The sequence below is a fragment of the Falco biarmicus genome, chromosome 11 (assembly GCF_023638135.1).
Source record: "Falco biarmicus isolate bFalBia1 chromosome 11, bFalBia1.pri, whole genome shotgun sequence".
In the NCBI taxonomy this organism is placed as follows: domain Eukaryota; kingdom Metazoa; phylum Chordata; class Aves; order Falconiformes; family Falconidae; genus Falco; species Falco biarmicus.
This window is the reverse complement of record NC_079298.1, coordinates 34,529,921-34,545,520: the sequence shown is the minus strand read 5'-3', so window position 1 is coordinate 34,545,520 and position 15,600 is coordinate 34,529,921. Positions and strand designations below refer to the sequence as shown.

The following is a 15,600-nucleotide window of genomic DNA, read 5'->3' as shown; positions in this document are numbered from 1 at the left end:
TGTCAAAGTTTTGCCAGACATTTTACCAAAGAAATTTCAGGCACTCAAAAGTAATTGCCTCAGAGGTGCAGGCTCATTCTGTCAAACCAGCATTTTAATTCAATTGGAATTAAAACCCAGGAAGTTGACAGTAGATTCTGAAGGTTATTCACTTGTCTTAATTATGCAAAATTCTCATCAACTGTCTTTTTTTCCGATCGTAATTTACTACCCGCTTTCCTGCCTCTTTTACGACTACTATAAATATTAAGATTACTCAGTTGTAAACACCTCTGAGATGATAAAAATATTTAGAAAGTGGAGTACAGATGGAAATTACTATACAACCACTCAAAGGGATTTGTTACATTAACAAATACAAATTAGAGCGCGTCTGCTGCTTAAGCTTTTAAACGACATCTGGTATTTACTCTTGCATAACGACCAGCCAGTACAATCTCTTTCCTCTGCACAGAAATAAGGGCTGAAGTGAGTACTGTTACTCTGAGGGATGGTTGGCAGTGCTGTGCTGCAGCACAGGAACATGGAAGGAACAGCACTTTCAGAGATTTGTAGTTCTTTGGCTTGATGGATGTCAGTAGTGATCCATAATAATCTAGAAGCACTATAGTCTGTACCACAGAAACTGTATGTGGAGGCTCCACCAAGCATGCATTTTCACCGGGATGCAACTTTTCTATAAGGCAACTCATACCCTTAGCTCAGTGTTCTGTTACCTACTGAGGAAGAAAAAAAAAAAAGCTCTAGTGCCAGAAGAATACTAAGAAATCAATTGGCTTTCATTGAGAAGATTGTAATGAACACTGTCTATAGCAAATCTTCAAACTGCTAATTGAACGTGATTCCTAATTCTTTGCAGCTACCGTCTCAGACACCACATACTTCATGGAGTGGGGGAAGACACTGAGTTTCTTTTGTAAATTTAACATTTTTCTGAAAGTCTTATTTTGCCTCCTCATTCCTGCTTAAGCCAACATAAAGGTGCAGATGCACCTACACATCAGTCACATGTGAAATGTGAATGCACCTGACAGATCAGTGACACCGGGAAGAACATGGTGTCAGCAAAGCAAGGATCCAGAAGTAAAAAAGTGTGTTGCTCCCACAGGTTTTTCAGAGGGAGACAAAGTCAGCAGAAGGGCAACAAAATTTTTGCAACAGGGAAGTCCTGTAGAACAAGCAAAGGTTTTATTTCCACCAGAAGGCTTAGAACCAGGAAGAGAAAAGGAACAACACAGGATACCCTATGGAGAAGTCCAAGAGAGTGAGAAAGTGGCCTTAATGAAGGGCACCATGCACAAAAGCAGCTCGGTCAACTCAGCCAGCAATTCCTTCAGACCTAAAGAGCCACCTCCCCTCCACGAGGCACTGACTGTTCTGTATGCTCTGCCAGGGGACAGGGGAGTAAGGCAGCAGTCACTGTGTGGTGCCCTGTGAAATACCCAGTCACCTCAAAACCTCTGCTGCTGATCAGTACTAACGACTGCCACTACAGAACCCTTCTCCTGCCTTCAGGTATGTGCTGTCGTAAGCCTCACAGTTTGATGTTACCACCCTGAGAACTCAAGTTTCTGGTTTTACTAATGAATACGCAGCCACATAGGCTTTCTGCAAACTAACCTGCAACCGCTGCATCTAGTTCATCTTCCTCCACGGACTCTTGAGTAAGAAGCTCTGCCAGAGGAGAGAGCGGGTAACAGCTGTTGAGGTTCAATCCCAGCATGAAGTTGTGCACTTTCCCAGCACGCCCTTCCCTGGTGTTGAAAAGGGCACTATCACCCACCAAAGCCATCAGCATTCGCTGCACCCAGCTCTCTTGGCTGTTGTTCTGATACTCTTGATTTGCCTCAGCATTTTCAGTGCCTGGAGAGGAAAATTAAAATAACCAATGGTGAGACAGTTAACGTATAAAGTATAAACCCAAGATTTCTGGGTCTACTAAAATAAAGGACCTATTAAAATAAAAGCAACTGGGTCACAGCCTCTTTCAAGGAGCCGTGGACTGAAGGAGTTCTGCTGCAGGAATTTCAGAGGAATGGAGAGACACTGCGCTCTTAACGTCACAGGCCAGTGATACTTTTCATCTGCAGTATAGCAGTGTGGATGTGTCCATCAGAAAAATCGGCTGGGAATGTGTTAGATGACCTGAGCCAGACTCAGTCTGGATAGAAAGGACAATGACACTACATATGGCTTTATCTGTGCTAGCTTTATGCTTTATCTGGGTGCCAGCACCTGGAAGACAAAATCTCCTGGACTCAGGGGACAGACTTGAGTTGCCAAGATCCATACTCTGTGTAGACCTAAATTCATCTGGATATATACTGACACCTTTCTCCATCCTTTGTTGACTGCTAGAAACTCAGCTTTCCTTAAGACAAGGTTAGTCTGCATAAAGCAGAATGCTACAGCATCAGAATTCTCATGTACCTGAAGATACTCTTACAGTAAACTGTAGACTACAATCAATATCTGGTTTTAATTAAGAGTACAATGAAACATCCAGACTTGAATGTCTATAGCTAGATGTTGCAGTGAAAATGACTTGGATTGGTGTCACCTTGCATTCATAAACTATCAAAGTTGACTTTTTGGGGTGTTTTGTGTGAGAAGACAATTCAGACTCAGGCTTGATACTTTAAATCCAGCATTGAAACATGCCTCTTTAATCCAGACTTTAAAGGAGCTGATTTTTATATAAGCAGAGAAAAACCAAGCATCAAACACCACAAAATGTAGAGGTCCAACATCTGTACAATATTCTATAGAAGTGACAGGGATTATCAAGTGTTTACAAATCACAGAGTTGTAGGTTGCCCGTTGTGGCTACAAACTTTGAGAGAAATGTAGTGTTACGTGCTAGCTATAGGCTTAAATAGGAAATCTGCAAATGAACACAAAATGTGGTACCACCCTCTCCCTATTATTTTACACATAATGGGAATTGAAAAAGTAATAATTTAACTGAGCTAATGACATAATTCACTGCCTCATCATACAAGATTTTCTTTTCTTCCTGTAGATCCTAAAATTACAAAGAGCTGCATTCCCATCTTTCTTTTAGTTGTTAAAAACAGGTGAAAATCACTGTTGTCCCCAAAAGTATCATCAAATACAGGAAGCCTTATTAGGACAAGACAGAGACCCTGACTAAAATCACCAAAATCCCCAGGTGGTTTAGGTACCTAAAGATAACTATCAATAGGATCTTTTCTTCCCACCATGCAATGTTGCCCTTGTAGTTGTGCCTCTTCTAAGAAACTGGATTTGGACGCTGTTTAAAGCACTGTGCCAAGCACCAGGGATTTCCTATATCAGATGTCATTTGCAAACATGCTAGAAGACACCATGAATGCTGAAAACATAAATTAAACCATTCTCAGGTAAACAGTTCATCAAGGAGCCCCTGAAAACAATGGACAGTGTTAGTTTGCTGGGCCAGTAACAATCTGAACATGCCTCTGAGCTCAGCAGGTTGCTGGCGACAGACTTCTAGAGATCATTGGCTCAGCAACACTCATTTTTGGTTGTATGCAAAACTGCAGACGGCTGCAAGGCCCTGTTGGGCTGACACCAAGACTGAAGATCTGTGAGAGAATCACTTGATCATCAGCTTGACCAGGAGCCATGAAGTCAAGCCAAAGGATCTCCTGAGGTCTCTTGTTCAACACTTCCCTATTTTGCTTGAGCCACTGGCTCCTTTAAGATCCTTGGGCTAGGCAATTAAGTTTTACCATTGGTATAAATGAGAGCAGAGCTCTCAGTCGCAAGAGATTATTGCTAAGACTATGGAAAACCAGCTGTGGCTGATGACCAACATCCACAAACCTGACCAAGGTACTGGAAAGCCAATGAAAAGAGTAAACTGAAACAGAATCTGAGGACTTCCTTACCTTTTGGATGCTGTGATTCATCTTCGCTGTCTGAACTGTCGTTGCTTACAAGATGCTTTAGCCTAATATTTTCTGTCGAAAGAAATACAAAATTACTTTAAACTGCTAGGGTTTAATTGTCAGAGCAGCTAAGAATTTCAAAAAAATCTGGGTCATAAAACTATCATAGTCTTCATATGAGAAAACACAGCTGAAGAAATTCAATCTTCTGTGGCCATCTTTACATTCAGAATCTGATCAGAATATACTGGCTTTAGCCTGCGATTTCTGCAGAGCTCCTGCACTAGGCAGATGAGCCAAACGGCTGAGAAAACAGAATGTAATTCTAAACTGGTACCTACCGCTTGACCTCTGCACTACATATCTGACACATTTCATTCACCTCGAATAAAACTCAGACGTATACATTCTGTTCTCTCAATAACTCCTAGTGAACTAGAAAGACAATGTTAAGTTCTGTTAGTTACTTGCTAATTTAAAGGAAAAAAAAAAAAAAGAGGAACGCTTAACCCCATTTATACATAGAAGAATGGATAACCTTAAAAATAGCCATTTTTTATATGTATAAATATATATATTATTAAATATATATATTTAGTAATAACAGAAGAACAAAAGCCAAGATGTTTATGAAAGTTTTACTGGAGTATGTGTGAAAAACAAAGTCCAATGCAGTTACACGGGCAGGAAAGACATTGGTTTTCACTTCATAACATTAAGTGTGAGAAATAAAACTAGAAATGAGTGAACTTCTCTGGCAAAACCCTGCATTGTTAGGGTTAACAGCTTTGTTTCCAAAACAACCGCAAAGTCATTGTTAACTGTTCATTACTATTCCAAGGCATTATTTCAAAGTCAAAACGAATACTGAAAAAGCAACACATTCCACGTCTCAGGTAAGGTTTGTAGTGGAGGTGAATTCACGTGAGAATGGATTATAGGCTGACAATATTATTTTTGCTAATTATGGAGGGGAGACTTGAAATACAAACATTTGCAACATTTTATGAGCAGCCTGATCTCAGAAGCTTCTATCCTACAGAGGCTGAAGACACTCAGCGAATTCCAGTGATGCTAATGTATCCAAGAGAAGACTTGAAAACAACCCCTTTATTCCCTAGTACAACATACGCTAGGAATCATCTCTAGTTGAAACCTGAAGCCAGCTAAAATAAACTGAATGAGGGTTGTTTCCTAATGAACTTGAACATACTATCAACTAATTCTTTTTTCCATTAAAAAATTAAAATAAAATAATATCTACTTTTCATCACAGAATGAAAACGTATGTTGTTTCTGGTGGCATACCTCTGCTTTGGGCTGTAATTTCCCACAAATGCTATAATTTCTACTAAATGCAGTACCAAAACAATGTCAATTACACTTTGCACTTTTAGCTTACCTCTAAATCTACAAGCACACCTGGCTGAAAGAAAAGACTGAACAGAGAGTCACTGTAACATCAAGTGTAAAAAGCCACAGCTTTATTACCCTTGGTAATGAATACTGGACAGATGGCCACCACTGTTGCTTTTTTTCTGAAGAGGATTATGCCCTCTTAGATTTACATACAACACTGTAAAAATCCCCACAGAAATGGAAGAGCTTAGTCATCATGTGTTGTTCCTTCAATACTTTTTCTGTTTAATATTCAGTGGGTCCTCAATCACTACTCAAATATGGACAAAGATGCACCAAAAAAACCCACGTGCAAACTCCTGAGCAATGAAAGAAGGAGGCAGGTCAAAATAAAAATTAGTGACCAAAAAAGGAAGCTAACAAAACCAACAAACGCCATTTTTGGACTTCAATCACCTCTTTAAAGCAACCTCTATGCAAAATTTATTATTTACTGCTGTGTGCAACACTGGCTCTTCTGATGTCCATTGGCATCTGGGACATCTTCAGCACTGGTAACAGATTGTGGTTCAAGTCACATTAGTATTCTCACATCTAATCTCACTTCAAAGCATATTTTTTGAATTATATGTGAAATGAACCACAGGTGAGAGATAACAATCTGTCTCTCAACATCTTAAAAAGCAGTAACACAGACTTTTCAACTACCACATTTATTGACAAAGATCCTCCATTAGTAAGCGTTAACACTCATGAGGTGTATCAGGAATATCAATCTGGAAGCACAGGTCTCATTTTCACCCATAAATCGTACATTATCAAAGAGCTGAATACCATCTACCAGGAGACAGAGACAGCTAAGGGGCTTGGGGGGGGTGGGGGTGTGTGTGTTTTTTTTTAAAAAAAAAAAAACAAACTCCATCTGCATTTTCTCTCCACACTCTTCAGAAAAAACTGGCTGTCTAGTACAGAATATTTATTGGTTATACAATTCTCTGGAATGCCGCCTTCTGAAGAGGAAAAAAGTGTAAAAACCCTTTCATTATCAACTGCACTCTGGAATAAAACACAATAGCTAAACTAAGCTACAACTCTTTTCTTAGAGTCATTATGTCATTTGTGCATTAGGAATGAAACTGAAGTCATCAGATATGAACAGGTGACTTGAATGGAAAAATCTAACAATGCAGAGATGATAAAATTTGGTTTTACTTTACTAATAATCCCTTGCATAATACAGTGCAGTGTCAAGAGAATATGCAAATAACTATCAAGTATTTGTCAGCTTCTGATCTCCAAAAACTAGCGTAACATTAAAAAGGGAGTTGGGTTAATTTCATGAAAATAGTTGGGATATATGCATGTGACTTTCAGTGCCTCTGATCAGAAACAAAAGGGAACGAAAGAAAATTACTGACCCTCTTTCACTGACCTCATTAGAATCTAGCAATGGCAGCAATTAAAGTTACTTGAATTCCACATTCTTAAAATAACTACCAGCAGACTGCCATCCTTCCACAGAGTGAGAGCACACTAAATCTTGCTAGTAATTGTTTTGCGTAGCAGAAGCATTATTTACTAATGTTACCTAATTCTTCTTCCATGGTGGGACCTTTATTTTGAGAATTGGAGACGCCAAGTACTCTGTTAAATAATATAGAAAATGCACTGCCCCAGACACCTGAAAGGGAAAAAATAAACAATGAATGCTGGCTGGTAGAAGGGAAAAAAAAACCCATATACAAGTAGTTGCTTGCTCTCTGAACACAACCCTGATTTTGGAACATGCCAAGTCAGATGTACATACCAGAAACAATAGAAAAGGGAATGCCAGCCCATGTCTGCAAAATCCTTCAAATGGATGTCTTCCAACAAACTGAGAACTCTACTTCTTGTCTCACACTCTGTGTGACTGCATTTAAAAGCCCTTCCCCATGAACTGCTGAAATTAGTCTTATTTTAAAGTCTCCTTCTGTCACATACTCACCCATCAAGAAATGCAAGGGATTTTCACTATACTTCTTCACCACTGTCCCCATAAAAAATTTGCTTCCAAACAAATCAGGAGACATAAAAGTGCCATACTTTGCCATACCAATCTCATATGGACTGAATTCCACCCAGTCTGCAAAATAAGAAACAAAATTGTGCTTTATTTAGCAATCTCAGCCTGAATAGAAACAGAGGATGAAAATACATAAATGAATGAAACCTCTGTCCGAGTAAAGAAATTTGAGTTAAAATGGAAGTTAAATAACCAACAGGAATACTTCTTAGGTTGTGATGAAGTCAAAATTTTGATTTCAAATGAGACAAACTAATGTCTCAGCAGAGAAGGAATTCTCATTCTCCTCTGTTATCACAACAAACTTTTGAAAAAATGAGGTTGCAGAAACAGAAGTATAAAGCAATCACGAATGAGATCATAATGAGAAAAACAAAATTGCATCTGGTTTTCATCTCATGCTTCAGTATGACTCCCTGTCACATGAAACGCAACGTGGGTCTAAGTTTCCAAGTTTCTTTTCTTTCACTGTCATCCTACGAAAAACAGAGCAGTGACAAAGGCAGCAGAAAAATCATCTAGTATCACAAAAGTTTTGAAACATTCTAGGACAGGCATTTGAATTCCACCAAAACCTAAAATTTCTAGTGAAATCCAGTATGAAAAGGCAAAGCTGAGAGGCAGTTGAGAAACTTACTAATACCAAACAATGCCAAACATTTTTAAAAGTACGTTCCATTTTATTGAATACAGAGCTCAATAAAAATATGGAATAAAATGTTCAAATGCATTTTCTGATCTTAGTAGATGTATAACAGTAATGATATATGCCTTTTTTGAAAATGGATTCAGCTGACTTTGAAATATTTTCTTTGATACAAGTGGATTTGCTTAGATCAGACAATTTCACAAAGGGAGCAATGACAAACAAAGGATACCCTACATTTTTAGTATTTCACCCATTCAACTCTTTTGTCTTCCATATTTTTAGTAGTGATTGCTTCTGTAAACAAATTGGAGGTAATTCTGAAATATGAAGGCAGAAGAAACGGCTTTGAAAAATCCCCACAAGTCATAGGATGTGTCCACTCCTCAAGATACTCGGTGTTTCTGTTGAAATGTTGAGTGTAAGGTTAACCACTTGTCCTGGATAGGAATGATCTAATCATGACTGCTGAGAGTTTTGTTTCATGGGGCAATGCTTATCTATGCTAAGTCAAATACAACATCCTATTTTCCAAATAAACCACCCACAAATCTTCACATTTACTGCAGCAGAAGGAAATTCCTTTGAAGACCTAGTCCAGGAATTTAATGGTATTTCCCTTGAGATATATAAACAGGAATTGGCAGATATGTATTCAGAAACGTGTTGACGGGAAGACTGGATTTATAATTAGAATTCATTTAATCAGTGATAGGCCTTATATCTAAAGAAGATAATTTCTAAATCACATATCCTGCATAGGGAAATAAGATTTCTGCCTTAAAATTAAAGGGTTTCAGCATTAGCTTCTGCCATTCCAGAAATTTCTTGAGACAGTGGCCATTTAAATGAGCAGGACTTGAATGTCCCAAGAGACAATAACTCTATACCAAGAGAAATATATAGTGTTTATATCCCAGTAAATCGGGCTAGTTTCTTGGCTGTGACTTAATCCGAAATGTACTAAAATCAAACCTCTCAGCTGTGTTCAATGCATTTTGGATGTGGCCCTGATGTAAGTTTGATCGTAACTCTACGCTGCTGCTTACCAGCTGACAATGCAACAGATTTTCCCTGTTCTCAGGAGGAAAAACAGGTGGTAATTCGCCAACATTAAACATTTGGCAGATTCAGGATGGGGCACATAAACGCCTCCACTGTACTACAACACAGAGACCAGACTCACTTTAGAGTCCAGCCTTGCTGCATGCGGGCAGATCAAACCACATACCGTAGGCAGCATGTGTGATGGACGTGGCTAACCAAGCACCAACCGACGGATCCCTCTGAAACCTGGAGCCTGGGATCTGACTGCCATGAGTCCTCCTCAAGGCAGCCATGCCTCCAGAAGGAATTCCATCGCACCTGCTGGTACGGAGCAACACACACTCTCACCCCCTCACCGACATACGTTTATGTAGTGGATTTGCATGGCAAGGTTTTGGTAGCAGGGGGCTACTGGGGCGGTTTCTGAGAGAAGATGCCAGAAGCTTCCCCCGTGCCCAGTGGAGCCCATGCCAGCCGGCTCCCAGACGGACCCGCTGCTGGCCCAGGCCGAGCCCCTCTGTGCCAGTGGCAGCGCCTCGAGGGAGGGGACTAAGAAGGGGAAAAAAACAAAATATGTGCAACACAACTGCAGTGGAAGAGAGGAGTGGGACTACGTGAGAGCAGCAGCGCTGGCACCCGGGTCGGGGCAGGGGGAGGCCAGGGGGCTCCAGGCGCCGGAGCAGAGATTCCCCGGCAGCCCATGGCGAAGCCCCCGGCGAGGCCGGCTGTGCCCCCAGCCCATGGGGGTCCATGGGGGGGCAGATCCCCACCTGCAGCTCATGGAGGACCCCACGCAGGAGCAAGTGGGTGCCCAAAGGAGGCTGTGACCTGTGGGAAGCCCACGCTGGAGCAGGTGGGTGCTCAAAGGGGGCTGTGAGCCATGAGAAGCCCACACTGGAGCAGGCTCCTGGCAGGACCCGTAGCCCCATGGAGAGGAGAGCCCAGGCTGGAGCAGGTTTGCTGGCAGGACTTGTGGCCCTGTGGGGGACCCACACTAGAGCAGTCCGTTCCTGAAGGACTGCACCCCATGAAAGGGACACATGCTGGAGCAGTTCTGGAAGAACTGCAGCCCATGGGAGGGACTCACGTTGGAGAAGTTCATGGAGAACAGTCTCCTGTGGGAGGGACCCCACGCTGGAGCAGGGGCAGAGTGTGAGGGGGAAGGAGCAGCAGAGACACCGTGTGATGAACTGGCCGTCACCCCCATTCCCCCTCCCCCTGCACTGCTCAGGGGGAGGAGGCAGAGAAATCGGGAATGAAGTCTGGGAGGAAGGGAGGGCTGGGAGGAAGGTGTTTTTCTGATTTGAATGGTAATAAATTAAACTGATTTCCCAAGGAGAGACTGTTTTGCCCAGGATGGTAACTGCTGTTTGATCTCCTTGTCCTTATCTCAACCCATGAGCTTTTGTTATATTTTCTCTCCCGTCTGGTTGAAGACAGGAGTGATAGAGTGATTGTGGTGAGCACCTGGTATTCAGCCAGGGTCGAACCACCAGTTTACCATAATGACTTTCAAGAGCAAAACACCAAAATCCAAAATTTGACTGGTCTGGCACTGCAGCAGCAGCGATGGTGGTGAACAAGGCTGTTAGGGGATGGAAGCACACAATACCAAAGCCAAACATTAAATTCCACTCCCCTCTTTAACACTGGATATCAGTATTCTCAGGTAATTTCTCATTATTAAAGAACTATCATAATTAAAAAATAATAATAAAAAAAGTCATCTAACTAAATCACTGTAATTATGTTCAGTTAAAATATTACTGCAGTAATATGCAGGTATGGCCAGCACCACCTGGGTCAGAAATGCCATCAGCAGGGAGAACATGCAGAGCCCGAGGCATGAAAGCTATCAGCAGCTGCATGAAATCTTGCACCATCACGGAAGGAATGTTATCTTATATAATTAATGCATGTCAACTTGAAACAACATGAAAGACCTCACCTAAATCTATAATCTAGTAAATAAGAAAGTGTAAATATTTCTGCTCAGTTTACTATGTAATTCACTTCAAGAAGAGCTGTTCAGTTCTAAAAGGAGAAAAAAAAGCTTACAATACAAATGATCAAGATCTAGCATCCTATACATCGATACAGATGACACTCTCAAAAAAGCAAAACCAAGAACCTCTGGCAGGCACAATACATTTTTTAGACCAATTGGTAAGGCTAGAGAAATTAAGACCAGCCTTCAGGTGTTCTGGCCTTGCTTAGAGAAGGCCATTATTAACTAACCATAATTTTGTTTGTAAAATGGTAAATAAGTAACCCAGCAAAATTTCTCAGAAAACAGAAGCTCATGAAAAACCAAAACACTTTTATTGTAAAAAAAAAAAAGTTTCAGTTCCCTAAGGAAGAAAGTAGGCATTCTCCCATGAAAAATTTGACTTAATTTACCACCTCATTTTCAATTACAAACAAAGTTACAACAGGAACTTCTCCAAATAATCTTTTTAGGAAATGTGGATACAATGTCTGACTTATAAACCCTGGGCAAGCCACTTGGTGTTTCCCTTCTCAGACTTAATATATGACTATATATACATATATACCCTTTTCTTTGTACAGCATCTAGCATTAATTGGACCCACAGAACTGAGGCTACTAGATGGGATTGAAACCTATGGAATAAATAAAAGCAAAAGCCACTTTGGTGTTACCAACAGTACTTTACACTGTGCCACAGGTAAAAAAGAGGTAGTGTAATTTGTTCAATTCTAATTTCACTCTTCTTAAAAACGAGGAATAATTCTGTGTGATTGAAGAAATTTCCCTTTACCCGTTTGATATACTAATGTTAAGCAGCTTTCTGCTGTTGGAGAAACGCCAGCTTTCTTTTTCTCTTGACTCCTGCAATGTACTTAGTTACTACATGGATAAGCAGTATTCTTTTCATTGGTAGGGAATCTTTTTTTTGGTAACATATAGAGAACAAAACTTGGCCACCACTTAATATTTCACAGAAACCTAAAGAGGCTGTTATTATAGTGTTAGACTTACTTTCAGGTAAAAAAAAATTAAATACTGTTACAAAATGGTCCAAGAGTATGTCTCTAAACTGCAAGAATGATGGAGAAATAAAGGCCAATAATCTAAAATAGTCTGTTTGTCTTTCCATGGACAGGAAAAGATGCACCTTAAAAGCCAAGAGAAGGCTCAGTTCCGTGGTATGCCATGAGGAAGACATCCATTTGATGCCTGTTCTCCACAGCCCTGTAACCTTGGTGCAAATACTGCACCAATCAAGTGTGTATCCACCTACCTAAGTATGGGTTATCTTATCCCTACGTAACTCCTTGTTATCAGCCTCTACTGTCAGATTCCCAGAAGCTGCTGAACACAACCCTGTCCATTTCCCAATCACTTTTTAAAACCCACCAGAACTGTCTTTATGATGTGCCTGTTTGATGTACCCTTCAACATCACAACTTCCTATTCTTTTTGTAAGTTAAAATCTCCCAGTACTCATTTTGTAACAATGCAAATTTTGTTAAGCCCCAAAGAATGTTTCATATCATGGCAAATTCCTTCCTAATCCTTGCTGCAAGACTAATAATTTCTAAGCGTACCAGGCTGCAGGATACAATTATTCTCAGAATTATTAAAAACCCAGGCTTTTTTGTCAGCCATGCACTGCTCTCTTCTTTTCACAAGTGTCTCAATACAGATTGGAAACATACCTGCAAACATCAGCTCTGAGACATCTGGTTTGACATGGAGACATGTAAAGAGTGGGAGAGCACACTGAGCATTATTGATTTTCTCTTTCATGTTGCTCAAAGTGGTGTCCATTCTCTGCATGAAAAGGAAGACATTATGTCAAAATGGATCCTGTAAAGGCCTGATGATATTTGGGAGAGTACTCATTTCTCTCAAATTCTCAAAGAGAAGGAAAATGGACAAACCCAGCTCCTTAAGACAAACAGAACAGAAGAATTTGTAAAAGGAAGTACTCTGCCTGAATGTCTTTGATCTGCACAGTTCAGGAAGGAGGGAGTGGGAGAAGACATGATAGGAAAATGACAGAAGCATCTGTTAAAGAATCCAAAGTAACATGGCCAAAATGAAAACAGTATTGCTTGACAAAGCAAGTTCTTTCCCTCTGCTACTGTAAAAGATGAAAACAAGGAAAAAACTCTTAGGCAGAACTGCCAATAATGATCATATAATGCTTTTCAATCTGTGCTGTTTCTGAAAAGTCAGCAAAGATAACTAAGAAAAGCAAATGGACTATTAAGAGGTTTACATTTGCTAACCAAGGATCTGCATCTCCCCCAGAAACCATTCTGGAGTCTGCAATCAAGACAGACTGAAAGTCATTATGACATAATAGTGCTAAGATGTGTTATCTGTGAGTAACCAAAATCTTTATTTCCACTTTTCACTGATTGTATCAGGTTCAGATTTAAGCTAAACATTGGTGCATTTGTTTAACCTCTTAGTAAACAGTGACTTCTAACCAACCTCACATGATCATTAACATTCCTTCATCATCAGAAACCTATGCTATATATCACAGTTCCTAAAAGCTGTGTCGCCTGCTTCTCAGTACTTTAAAGCGTTTAAAACCTAATGGCAATGTATGCTCATGAAAGACACAAAAACACGTCTTTGAATTTAGTAACACATTTCAATCCTACCACAAGACCAAATCCAAGTTCTGACTGATCCAATCACCTGACTCATTTGAGCTTAAAGTCTGTGTGCCTGATTCAGTCAATTAGGATTTTTCAATAATTAAATACAACAGTATGAAGCCCTCCTATTGTCCCGTTTCTCAGAAAAACAATAATTAATAGAGATATGGATCTTTACCTTGGAATTACTATTTGGTTAAACAAATGCTCTTTTTCTTATAGCAAAATGTGCATAAAGAGGTTGCACCACATTGTCATTTTTTTGTTGAAATTGCTTGAGCAAGTGATTTTAATACACAATGTTAAGAGCTTGCTGCAGGTACCCAGCAACTGAGTTCATTTCTGTTGCACGTGAATGCATGATGTTTTCCTAGCTGTTAAAGAAATGAGTACCATTCAGAAGCATCCCAGAGCAAGGAAAGCATTTACAAGTTTCTTACCCAGTATCTTTTCAGCTATAACTTTAAATATCCCAATTACTAAATACGCTTTTGTTAAATGTTACCAAGGTCATTTCAAAAAAATATTAGCAGCGTTTATTACGCAACAGTTTCATAACTCTAATAACCATAAAAAGATGAACTCACATTATGGATAAGTGTTTCACCTATCAGCATTCCAAAGATATCTGTGAAGGTGACAGGCTGCCCTGAGCTTTTCTTATTCCACAGTGCTTCAATATAGCGTTTGACTTTCTGAGGAGTGAGCAGCAGAAGTGGGTTGTGACTCACGGAGTTCATCAACTCTTGATTAATCTCCTTTGGTCCTTTTTCTGGAAAATCTGGGTGCGAATACAAAGTTGACATGTACCTGCAATGGAAAACAGGCTCTGTAAGTTATCAAAGCCTGGTTCAATGTCAGCTGCCTGAAATGTACAATAAGCTCATAAATAATTTGATACGATTACTGATTAAATCAGGTTAATTTATTCACCATTTATACAGTAAAATGCCATTTCCTTTCTCTCAAGGCACAGAAAGCCAAACAATTTGTTCTAGATGTAAGCATACAATCAAAAACTCAACATACATTTTCATAATGTGTATGATGTAGAAGATTAAAGTGTTCCTCATTTATATGTTTAAGGGATAATGGACAGAATCCTCATAAGTTGAAAAAAGTTTCTCAAGTTGTCACAGCATACAAAAATTTGGCAGACTGGAGGTCATAGATATATACACGTGCAGTTCTTTCACTCTAAGATGTCTCTCTCTCACTCTCCAGTTCATTATCACTATCCAAAATTTCCTAAAATATATTAGTATATGGCTGGCTTTCCAGGATCTAGATGTTTTCATAGTAAGATGAAGCACAGTAACTACAACCTGTGCAGAGATTTAATTGACTCGCAGGACTGAGAAGAGGCCTATCGGGCAATCTTGATTTTGTCACTGAGTAACTCTGGAAACTGAAGGTTTTTTTACTCAAAATAAAGTTTAGGCACGCATGCAGACAACTGTGGCCTGCACTTGGTTGGCTTAAGTAACACGATGAGTGAAGACTCAAGATAGGCCATTCCCATCTTCTAGATGTTCATTTCATTGTTATTTATTCAGTTAGCTGGCTCAGGTAAACATACCACACTGGCAGGCATAATTCTGCACAGCAGTGAGATATGCACTGTGTGAGCCTGGCCCTGAGACCACTGCCCACCAATTCACTTGACAGCGCGATGAACCCCACCACATGCCTGATGTAAGAACTTGCTCCATAGTCCTTGTGCAGTCTCTAAAGCTTAGCATGCACGTCAGCTTGTGGGTGGAACAAACTCAGCAGCAAGCTTCCATGTGAGCAGAGAAAGGAAAATGCAGGATGAAGAATTCAGTACAAGGTTGAAGCAAGATGACAGAAACCATCAGGGAGGTAAATGCACTGCTTCAAGGTTAGGCATGCATCTGAGTGAACAAGCAAAAACCTGCCTCTCCCTCCAGAAAAGCAATTCTCCACCCT

At 40.1% G+C, this 15,600-nt stretch overlaps 1 protein-coding gene across 2 annotated transcripts in view; it reads right to left on the bottom strand.

The window, feature by feature from the left end:
• Nucleotides 1–15,600, bottom strand: part of PLA2G4A (phospholipase A2 group IVA) — an 86,057-nt gene that overhangs the window by 10,863 nt on the left and 59,594 nt on the right. For both annotated transcript variants that reach the window (XM_056355907.1, XM_056355908.1), the window contains 6 exons: nt 14,238–14,460; nt 12,694–12,808; nt 7,240–7,377; nt 6,841–6,933; nt 3,894–3,965; nt 1,621–1,863 (listed from right to left, as the gene is read on the bottom strand). In XM_056355907.1, coding sequence (XP_056211882.1) covers nt 1,621–1,863; nt 3,894–3,965; nt 6,841–6,933; nt 7,240–7,377; nt 12,694–12,808; nt 14,238–14,460 — 884 coding nt within the window. The remainder of the gene's footprint in view (nt 1–1,620; nt 1,864–3,893; nt 3,966–6,840; nt 6,934–7,239; nt 7,378–12,693; nt 12,809–14,237; nt 14,461–15,600) is intronic.